General features: G+C 55.9%; 1 protein-coding gene across 1 annotated transcript; it reads right to left on the bottom strand.

The window, feature by feature from the left end:
* Positions 1–931: 931 nt before the first annotated feature.
* Positions 932–4157, bottom strand: GUCA1A (guanylate cyclase activator 1A). The gene is made up of 4 exons (XM_064733089.1): positions 3960–4157; positions 1910–2059; positions 1321–1411; positions 932–1092 (listed from the first exon to the last, which is right to left on the bottom strand). Exons 1-4 carry the CDS (start codon positions 4155–4157, stop codon positions 932–934), a joined length of 600 nt encoding a protein of 199 aa, XP_064589159.1.
* Between the last annotated feature and the right edge of the window lie 6877 nt (positions 4158–11034).

The following is an 11034-nucleotide window of genomic DNA, read 5'->3' as shown; positions in this document are numbered from 1 at the left end:
CAACCCCAGAGCAGCTGTTTCTGTGCTTGGGTGGGCCACTAAATCTGTCCTGCTGGAAACAGGAGGGTTGATTGCAAGAGAGGAGAAGCACGACCTGAAATAATATTGTAAAACATCTTTATTAGCTCACCGTAGGACTGGAAGTACAAAAGCTTCCAGGTAAAACTCTGTCCAGTGAAAAAGACACCCAGGAAAATGGTCAGGAAAATGGTCCTGCTTGTCTGGAAGCACTTCCTTCCTTCCTTCCTTCCTTCCTTCCTTGCAGATGCTTCAGGGAGAAGCATTTCCTTACAGTCCAGGGGGTTGTTAGAAAAAGGCACCATTCCATGTTTTCAGTGCTTTTAAACAAAGAAAAGCCACTGCATTCACCCCTCCCCTTGTGCTAGCTCACAAATGTTTTATCTCACATTATCACTGCTCACTGCTGACCAAATAATGAGTGAAGGAAGGAGCGACCAGAACTGGAGATTGCTTGCTCTGGAAATACAAATGGAAGGAGAAGGTTTGGATCTGCTTTTCCAGGACCCCTCTCACGGGGCCAAGTGCTGGTTGGACCCCTCTGGGGGTGCTGGCCACGGCCTCAGTGGCAGTTTTGGGGTGTTCTCAGTGAGTTCTTGTTCTGCACAGCCTCGTGCAGCACTGGCTGTCCCCTCTGGCTTTGGTGGCAATTTTGGGGTGCTCTCAGTGAGCTCCTGTTCTGCACAGCCTCGTGCAGCACTGGCTGTCCCCTCTCTGAGCTCAGCAGAGTGTCCAGAGCCATCCCAGCTCCGTGTGGGATGGACATTGAGTTATTTAGCTCTGCACCCCTCTCCTCTGGTACCCAGGGGTGTCCCCCCGGTCCCCGTGCCCAGGGGACAGTTCTGTCAGCAGGGAGTGCAGGCACAGCCCATCAGTGGCAGTGCCAGGGGAGGCCAAGGCACAGCCCAGGGAGCTACTGGGCAGCCTGGGCGTCCTGCCCGGCCTCGTGCGGGTTCTTGCCATCGTTCTGGATCAGCCTCACGATGTGGGTCAGGTCCAGGCTGCGCGTCAGGATGTCCAGCAGCATCTCGTCCTTCTGCACGCCCTCCATGAACTCCTCCAGGGACAGCTCGCCTGCAGGGCACAGAGCTCTGTTAAACCCCCAGCCCCAGAGCTCCCTGTACCAGGACTGGCACAGAGCCTGCAATGGGGGCTCAGTGCCTGCATTGTGCCCCAAAGCCCAGCACAGAGCCAGGGTAGGTGGGGGGCTCAGCCTGCACAGGGAGCCACCCTCTGCCAGCTCTCCCAGCCTGGTGTCCTGGGGCTCAGGGAAGGGAGGGCAGAGCCCAGGAGGGGCCTCACCATCTCCATTGATGTCGATTTTGTTGAACACCATGTCTGTGAACTCCTCTGCCGTCATCTTCTCGTTGCAGCGGTTGATGGAGCGAATGGCCTGGGGGGAGCGAGGGCACAGGAGTTACTGAGAGCTCTGCAGGGGTGGGTGTCCATCAGAACAACTGGCCAAATCACCAGACACTAAAGGCCAAATGCTTTTTCAGGGCTAAAACTTGTTTTCAGGCAGTTAGGCTTGGAAAGGAGTGAGTCCTGTCTGAAAGGCTGGAGATTAAAATCACCCAAAAAGGCCATCAATGCTTTACAAGATTTACTGGGCATGCTGGGATAAGCCAGGAGCCATTCACCTCTGAAAACCCTCAGATTAAATTGAGGTGCTTATCTCAGCCCTGGTTTCAGTGCCCAGGGTTAAGCAAGCTGCCAGGGCAGGACAGGGGTGCTGGAGGCACAGCTGGCACAGCTGGCACAGCTGGCACAGCACAGCAGCAGCTTTGGGCAGTTCTGTAGCTGACCATGGCGTTCATGGCTGGAAGTTCCTGCTGCAGCCCCCGCACCCAGGGCCCATCTGGGCAGGGATGGGGGAGCTGTCCCCACTCACCTTGATGATGTTCAGCAGCTCCGCCCGGTCGATGCAGCCGTTGCCATCCACGTCGTAGAGCTTGAAATACCACCTGAGCTTCTGGTCCACCTTGCCCTTCAGCACCAGGCTCAGGGCTGCCACATACTCCATGAAATCGATGTAGCCATCCTAAAGGCAGAAGGTTACAAGCTGAGATTAAAAGCAGAGTCAGGCAATAAAGGATTATTTTGGTCGCTTCTGAAGTTCCCCCTGGAACTTCACCTCCACCCTGAGACCAGGGGCTTGTGGAGTGCAGTGGTGAAAGCCAAGGTTCTGCCTGAATCTGGGCAGAAATGCTGTAGAATGATAGAATTATAAAGCCATAAAGGCTGGGAAAGGCTCCCAGATCACCAAGCCCAGCCCTGCACCGTTAGGGGTGGGACTGGCTGGTGGATGTGGCTCAGGGACAGAGCTGGCCTGGCTCGGGGAATTAACACACCAGGCATTAATTACCAGCCCAAAGCAGGGGATTCAGAGGTCACAGAGGTTTATGCAGATGAGCCCAGATAAATCCCCCAGCCCCATCCTGCCTGCACACACCCTCAGCTCCTTTCTCCTGCCGGGGGTCCCATCCCAGGAGAGGAGCACACTCAGGGGTGACCCCAGCACGCTGTGACATCTGGGGCTGGGGTTCCTCTGTCCCTGTGCCATTGCTGTGCCCGCTCCACGTTTGGAGCACAAACACTTTTATCTTTGACTTTCCTGCTGGGTGTTTGCCCACCCCAGCTGGTGCCATGGTTTGGGTGCCCAGCTGCAGCCAGGATGGTGGCAGCACTGCAGAGCTGCTGCCCTGAGCCCACGGGCACCAAAGTGCCCCCAGAGGAGCCTGTGACACCCACAGCTGCCAGAGGGTTGTTAAAATGCCTCCTGCCCACCCCAGAGCCTTCCCATGGTGTTTGAAAGGATCCATTGCCCTGCTGTGGTCTGTGGCACTTCCCTGCAAGGGCTCCTGCGGCACTGGGGACACGTTCATGGTGAACCCACGGTGGCAGCTGGGCTCAGGGATCCCAGGGCCCTTCCCACCCTCAGTGACTCCATGATTCCCAGTACAGAGCATGAGCCAGGGTTTGTCAGTGAACAGAGGCACTGCCCCGGGGCCAGGACCTTGCAGAGATCATCTGCTTGATCCCAGGGCTGCAGCAGCCAGATTAGGGACAAATAACTGCTAAGCCCCTTCCCAGCAGGATTTCCTGTGCATCAATTCCCCTTTCAGGCAGGCATTCAAACAGCAGTGAGCAAGGGAAAGGCCAAGGCACCAACCAAACACCTGAAGGGTTTAGGGCCCGATTTGCATTTTTGTCAATGGGATTAATGCCATAAGCCCTTTGGGTTGCCATAAAATAGATTCCTCACCTCACAGGAGGTGCAATTTCAGGTCATTTGCAAGCAGAGGAGGATGCAGTTTCCTGTTGGAGACACAGCATCCACCTGCTTCCCAAAAATCCCAATGTTCTGGGACTGCATTCCCAAACATCTGCTCATGGATTACATTCCCAAATCCCTGCTCTGGAACTGCATTCCCCAATCCCTGCTCTGGGATTGCATTCCCAAATCCCTGCTCTGGAATTGCATTCCCCAATCCCTGCTGAGGCAAATCCCTCTCCCCAGGGATTCCAAGCTCCTTCTCCCATGAATAAAACCAATCCCAGTGCAATCCATTCACAGTTTCCAGTTTCCCACAGCTCAAGCAGCCCCAGCCCGTGCTGGGGACTCAGTGAATGCAGCCCTTGTCCTCACAGCCACTGTCACAACATTCAGTGTTTAGGGACTAAAGGGCACTTCATTTTAAAGGGATCAAAGGCTGCCAGATAGAGCCCCCCTGTTCCAGAAGGAAAATGCCAGTTCTGGGAGAAGCCTGTGTGTCCCTGCAGGGCAGGCAGTGGGTGAGGGTTCCTGCTGGCATTTCTCACGTTCCAGAACCGATTCCACACTTTATGTGAACCAGGCTGCACATACCCAGAGCAGGTTCTGCTCCCTCCCTCCCAGCCAGCCCAGCCCTGCACGGCCCAGTGGGAAGGACAATATTTACCTTATTAAAGTCAAACGTCTCAAACATTTGCTCAACGTATTTGTTCGCTGCCGGACTCAGGTTTTTCAAGCCAAAAAACTGTTTGAACTCGTAGAGGGTGAGCTGGCCAGAAGGACACTCTGTCATGAACTTCTTGTACCACTGGTGGCACTCGGTGGTGCTCAGCTCCTCCACGGTTTTCCCGTCCATGTTCCCCATCTCCACACCGGCTGCGGGGCCCTTTGCGGCCAAAAACGGAGTGTTTGTGAGATTTAGGGAAAATAAAACAATCTCACAATTGTGCTTCTTGCCTTCGATGTCCCCAGCAGCGCAGGGTCAGGGCATCAGGAAATCCCTGGTGCTGTACAGATCCCAGCAGGGATGGACGCAGGAGGCTCCTCTTGCTGCAAACCCAAAAGCACAGAACCCTCCTTGCAGGGAAGGTGGCATTTAAGCACCCAGCAAATCCCTCCCCAGCCAATGAGGCTGGAGGGGCGCTGGGCTCCTGCCAGGCATTAAGAGTTCAGGTTAAAATAGAAAAAGGTAAAATGGGGAAGTCTTGCAGATTACAGGCCCAGCAGGAGATTAGGAGGGTGGAATTTTCTCTGTGATGAGCTAATCTCTTAATCCACTTCATTTATCTTTATGGCAAGGGGGGCTGGCGTCACATGAGCAACAACTTTTGGACCAGAACCAGAGTAGGAAAAATGAGAGAAAACCACTCTGGATCCTCTGTGCTGTTTGTGCTTTTTGCTGTCCCTTCCCCTCACTCTGCCAGAGGGTTCCAGAGGGTTCCAGAGCCTGGAACTCAGGCAGGGGCAAGAGCCAAAGAGCCACCTCAGCTCCTGAGGAGACAGCAGGAGGGTGAATTTGGTCTGAGGAGACAAATATAGAAATGTAATTGCTTTGAATGGTAGAGGTTTAAATCTGCTTTAATTGCAGACAGCAGGAAGGGGAAGAGCCCTCCCCCCCAGCTCCAGGGGTCCTGTCTCCAGTCTTGGTCCTGTTAATTGAGAGTTTTTTCCCACCCTGCTCACCCCAGCAGTGTGTCCTGGCTGCTGCACTACAAACTCAGTGCAGTTAAATGCAGCTTCAATTTTCACTTGTGATGGATTGCCATGGAAAATTCTCCATGTAAACACAACCAAATCCAATGTTGTTTTCACTTTGGCACACAGCATTCTGAGAAGTACTGGGGAATAAAATCTCAGAAAGCACCAAGGGCCAGATCCTGGGCTGGAAGTGAAAGGTGTGAGCCCAGGGTGTCCCGCAGAGTTTATCCATAACACACATTTAATATATAACTGCAGTTATCTAACAAGTAACAGAGGCCGGTATTGCTTCTGCACCTCAGTAAATTGGGAATAACTCTGCTAAAAAAAGCAGCATTACACAATCAAAAACCACTCACGGAAAAGGAATTAAGCTGAGGGACACTAATTGGATGTGCTAATTCTGTAGTGGCCCTGTTGAGCAGGTGAGGCTGCAGAGGAGCCCCGAGCCCAGCCCAGGCCGTGCTGAGCCAGGTGAGCTGGGCTGGGTGGGCTGGCAGTGCCCTGTGCTGTGGCACCCGGGCAGCAGGAAGGGACAGGACGGGCTGGGCAGGGCTGCAGAGCAAAATGCACTCTGCATATTTCCCTGGGGAGCAGCGGCACAGCCTCCCCACCCAGCCCAGTGCCCTGCCCGAGGCTGTCACACCGAGGGGACACTGCTCACCCATGGGACACTGCTCACACCGATGGGACACTGCTCACACCGAGGGGACACTGCTCACCCATGGGACACTGCTCACACTGAGGGGACACTGCTCACACCCATGGGTGTCACACCGAGGGGACGCTGCTCACCCATGGAACACTGCTCACACCCATGGGACACTGCTCACACCGAGGGGACACTGCTCACACCGATGGGGCACAGTGCCCATGGGTGTCACACCGATGGGACACTGCTCATGCCCAGGGGACACTGCTCACACTGATGGGGCACACACAGTGCCCGAGGCTGTCACACCGATGGGACACTGCTCACACCCATGGGACACTGCTCACACCAATGGGACACAATGTCCTGTGCTGTCCACCTTGGACATGGTGCCCAGGGCTCTCCCCATGGCACACGCACCTTGGTTCATGCACCATAGCACACTGTCCCCCCGTGCTGTCCCAGGCCTTCATTGCCCCATGGCACACTGTCACCCTGTGGCTCTCACACCATGGCACACTGTCCCCCCGTGCTGTCCCAGCCTTTATTGCCCCGAGGGACACTCTATTGCCCCCCGGCTATGGCTTGGGGCCGTGGCAGGCTCGCCACTTGCGGATGTCGGTGCTGGGCACCCCGAGCCGTGCCCGGCCGTGCGCGGTGCCCTCCTGGAAGCGGAAGCCGCAGAAGGGTTTCTGTGCCGTGCAGAACGGGGCCAGCGAGTTGGGCCAGGCCCGCTGGTAGAACACGAAGTGGAAGGAGCTGAGGGGGCGGCCCCCGGTGTGCACGACCACGGGCACCAGGTGGGAGCCCGGGGGGGCGCCGGGGGGCGGCCGGTTCCTGGGCCTGGGGGGCGCCCGGGGGACCCCCGGCTCTGCCTTGGCCTCCTCCATGCCCTGGGCTCTCCTTGGTGGGCTCTGCCGGGGGCTGCTGCTGTTCCAGCCACCTGTGGAGGAACAGATGCAGAGAAATGTGAATTGTCCCCGGGCTCAGCATCCCCAGCAGGGCAGGCAGGCACTGTGAGTGCTGAGGGGTTTGCACATGGAAAATCTGAGCTGGTGCTGCTTAAAGAGAAAGGGACTTTAAACCCAAATGATGCTCTGGAAATATGGAAGAGACTTTAAACAAATGCTGAGAGAATAGGAATGATGAGACACAAAGGACTTGATTCTCTCTTGACAGCAGTGATAAGTGCCAGCAACACATGCTGCTGGTGATGGCAGCAGCCACAGCCATGGCAACCCTGCCTCGAAAAGGGTTCAACACAATCTGAGCCAACAGGACATAGCAGTGATGGCAGAACTGGCACTGTCCTTTGGGGCAGCAGCTCTGGGTGCCTCTGCAGGGACCCCACAGCTCCCTGAGCCCCCTCCTGCTCTGGGCATTGCTCTCAGTCCATCTCCACGTGGGTTTTACCCCAGAAATGTGAGATGCCTGCCCACACAGGGCACAAGGAGCAGGCAAAGAGCCCATGCAGAGCTCTTGCAAAGGGGGGGACCCATGCTTGGACCACAGGGGGGTGTGACCCCCAGGACACGCAGGGGTGACCCACAGCTGCTGCAGGGCCGTGCTGGGCTGCAGACACGTTTCTGCTGCTGTTACCTAAGCATGACTCAGTTATCTTGTTTTCATTGACGACACCTCTGTGCGAATGGAAACTGCCTCTTCCCTCAGCAATTAGCCACCCTGTCCTAAATAAATGCTCTGCTCTTTGCTTATTTTTAACCCTGTAAAGAGGTTTCCTGCTTTCCGTGTCGTGCTTGGTGCTATTTCTGTTCCCCGGCTCCTAAATCTATTAAGAAGGGGAATGCCTGCAAATTGTTTGGAAATCTCCTTAGAGCCTCTGAGGGGAATCACCAGCTCCCTGCAGGTTCACCACCTCTTTCTGTCTCTCATTTCTCCAGTGGACCTCAGCTCACACAGGTTATTCCACAGCTGCTGCCACAAGGAAACCTCAGCCCATTCCCCCCAGGGGATAAAATAATGGCATTTTGACTCCTGAAAAGCAGATTTTACACCACCACAGCCATCCCAGTGAGGTTTGTGCCCCCTGTTCTGGCCTTGGATTGTTCAGATCTGCTGTTTTCACCCAGGTGAGTGCTGGCAGCTCGTGCCCCTTTGCCCTTTGGAGGAGCCAGGCACACACAGGACTGTGCTGTGCCTGCGCACCCAACCAGCAGGAGCACTCAGTCACCAGTTTGGGTGTGGAGGGGAGGCTGCAGCTGCCCTGGCAGCCCCATTGCTAAGTCATGCAGGTGCCTAGGGATGAGCAGGGCTCTGCAGTCACTCAGGGCTGAGCTCTGAGCTCTGGCTCTGCCCCTGCCCTGGGGCTGCCCCTCGGTTCCCGCTCCTCCTCTGCAGCCCCTGGAGCTCTGGGGGAAGCTCAGAGGCTCCTCCTGCCCGGGGGGAGGCACCTGCCTGGTGATCCCTGCCTCGGAGGGGAAGCACCAGCTTAAGGTCCAGGTGCTATTTATGGCTCCGTGCCTCAATGGAGAGTCCCACTAATCCTATTGCACCCGTTCTACGTAGAGAGATCCCTAATCCCTCCCAAACTGCTGCTGGCCGTCACAGCAAATCCCCCGGAGGGTCCCAGGGAAAGGCTGCGGAAGCAGGAAGGGTTCAGAGGGAAACCTCCCTGGGGAGGAGCTCCTGCCAGAGCCTGGCCACCCCCCTGGAGCCATCCAGAGCCATCCCTGATCCATCTCACAGCCATCCCAGAGCCATCCCGGAGCATTCCAGAGCCATCCCAGACCCACCCAGAGCCATCCAAGCACCAGGTATGTTTGCTGTGAGCTCTCAGCCCCGCGGGGACGCAGCCCCTGATGGCAGCAGCAGGATTGGCAGAGCAGGGATGGGATGGAGCACCATCCATGATGACATCACCGTGACCTGGTCACCCTCTGCAAGGAGCTGCAGCCCGCAGGAAGGGACAGGCTGGGACAGTGCCCTGCTGTGAGCTGTGCGCTGGGACACCCACCTGGGCGGTGTGGTCAGGAAGGAGGCCCTGCAGGGTGGCACTGTGTGGGCAGAGGCAGGGCCAGCACTGCAGGGTGGCTCTCAGGGCTCTCAGGCCATTGTGACCTCGGGGCCGTGGTGACCCCGGGGTGTCACAGGTGTGCTGGATGTCACAGGGGTGCACAGGAGCACATGGGGACAGGGTTTGAGGATTTACAGCCCTGGAGCAGCTGGGGCTCTGCAGGACACTGCTGGCGCTGCCACCCCAGCTGCAGCACGGGCCCCTGCCCCCTGTCCTGTTCCTCTATCCCCGTTTGCTGTTCTGAGGACACACCTGAGGGATTCTCCTCACACCCCTTCCTCCTCCAGGTCCAGCCCTCGCTGCACAAACCCCTCTGACACCCACGAGTGCAGCAGGAACCTTCCACATGTGAGGGTGCAGCTGCTCCCCTGATGTGAAAGCAGATTGTTCTGGGTGTTTACTGTGTTGGGATCAAAGGCAGCCTCACAGTGTGCTGTGTTACATCACACCACTGCTCACACGGCGCTTTCTCTGCCATAAAATCTGCTGGAGATCTTCCAAGTGCTTTCCTGAGCTCTGTGCCCAGCCCAGCAGTCCCTTTGCTGTGTGGCCTCGATCACACACAGCAGTGACAGTTGTGCTTGCCCAGAAACACAGCCCAGGCACCCAGCCTGGCACCTCCTGTGGCTCTGGAGCTGCATTTCACAGAAGCCACCGTGCCCAGCCTGCTGCCCGTGCTGCTGCTGCCCCTCTGAGGGGAGGTCTGGCAGCTGGAAGGTGAAACCAAACATCTTTGATCTGAACACACAGATGGGAACGTGCACAGGAGCCCTGGCAGGGCTGTGCAGCAGCTTGTGCTCTGTGGGGTGATAAATTCACCTCGGGATCCCTGCGTGCAGTGAGGGTGATGTGTGCCTGTGCTCACCACCCAGGGCGAGGCAGGGCTGGGATGTGGGGATGTGGGGCAGGAGCAGGGCTGGGGTGCCAGGCCTGGGATGTGGGGCAGGGGCAGTGCTGGGATATGGGAATGTGGGGTTTGGGAATGTGTGACCCCCAGCCCCAGCCCCGGAGCACCCCAGCAGTGGCAGGAGCAGCTGAGTCACCCCTGCTGCTCCCACCCCTTTGAAGCCTCCTTGCTGTAATAATGAGATTTTGTGGGACACCTTTGTGCACGAGCACAGGCTCTCTCATTCCACAGGGTTTTATTGGCTTGGCCGCTGCAGCTCTGTTCCTTTTTTTTTTTTTTCCTCCTAAAGAGAAATAAAATTTATTATATGTTGAAATAGCTGGCTTCTTGCTCTGGTGTTGTAGGCAGAACAAAATGTGACTGAATGCTCTCAGGAAAGCCAAAACAAGATTACAGAAGTAATATGTTGCTGCACTAAAATAGCTTTCGCTTGATAATTTCTGGTTTCCAGCTGACAGGATGGGTTTCTTCAGTAGCAGCATCATCTTCTTTGTGTACTTTTATCAGCTTCAGCTGTTAGCAGTCTGCTTTCTGGCTGGTCAAAACCACAAGCAAACATTCCTGATTCACTGTCCAAGGAAGCTGGCTGCACAGCTGCAGAAATTGTACCCAGTTCTGCAGCCCCAGAGGTGCACGGTGCCATCACCAGCTCCTGACACCAGAACACCACCAGAATGTGCAGCCAGCGTGTTCCCAACAGCATTGTCACCAGAGAGGTTCTGATGAGGATTCCAGCCGGGAATTTCCACGTGGTGCCAGCTGTGGTTCTGCAGCAGCAGGGATCCTGCACAAGGGGGAGGTTTCCTCTGCAGCTCCAGGGCTGCTGAGATGGGCCTGGGCTCCCTCTGGGAATGCAGGGGAGAAGAAAGCTGCTCCTCTGGCAATGCAGTGGCTGCTGTTTCCCAGTTCCCATCCCATCCCATCCCATCCCTCTCTTTCCCCACAATGCAAGACAATCCCCTCTCCCCCAGCCCAGTACAGCCCTGCCGAGTGCCAGGACAGCTCTCTGTCAGTCTGTGTGTCTGTCTGTCTGTGTGTCTGTGTGTCTGCAGCGGCGTTTCCTCTCACAAACACCATTTAAGATAACTGTCAGGACACGGCACTAATTGCAGGGCTGGCGCAGGGAGCGGCCCCAGCCAGGGAGAGGCACCCGAGCAGCGCCCGGAGCCGCAGCCCCGCTGAAATCCCCGAAAATCCCTTCAAGTGTCAGAGCTCCTCTGCCACGGCCACGGAATTGAATTTAACATTTTAATTCTCCTTTTCCTTCCCCGTTTCCTGTTCTTAATTCACTTTATTTAAGTGCTGCCTCGTATCTGTGCCACGATTAGACTTTTGGAATATCATAACAGTGCTCATTTTTCATTGATCACAAGGTATTTAATGTGCTGCTTTACTTAGTTCTTTAAAGCAAAAAAGAAGATGTTTTTCACAAGAAAAACATCATTTTAAAG

The sequence above is a fragment of the Zonotrichia leucophrys genome, chromosome 26 (assembly GCF_028769735.1).
Source record: "Zonotrichia leucophrys gambelii isolate GWCS_2022_RI chromosome 26, RI_Zleu_2.0, whole genome shotgun sequence".
Lineage (NCBI taxonomy): Eukaryota > Metazoa > Chordata > Aves > Passeriformes > Passerellidae > Zonotrichia > Zonotrichia leucophrys.
The sequence above is the reverse complement of the archived record's forward strand: the minus strand, read 5'-3'. Positions and strand labels throughout refer to the sequence as shown.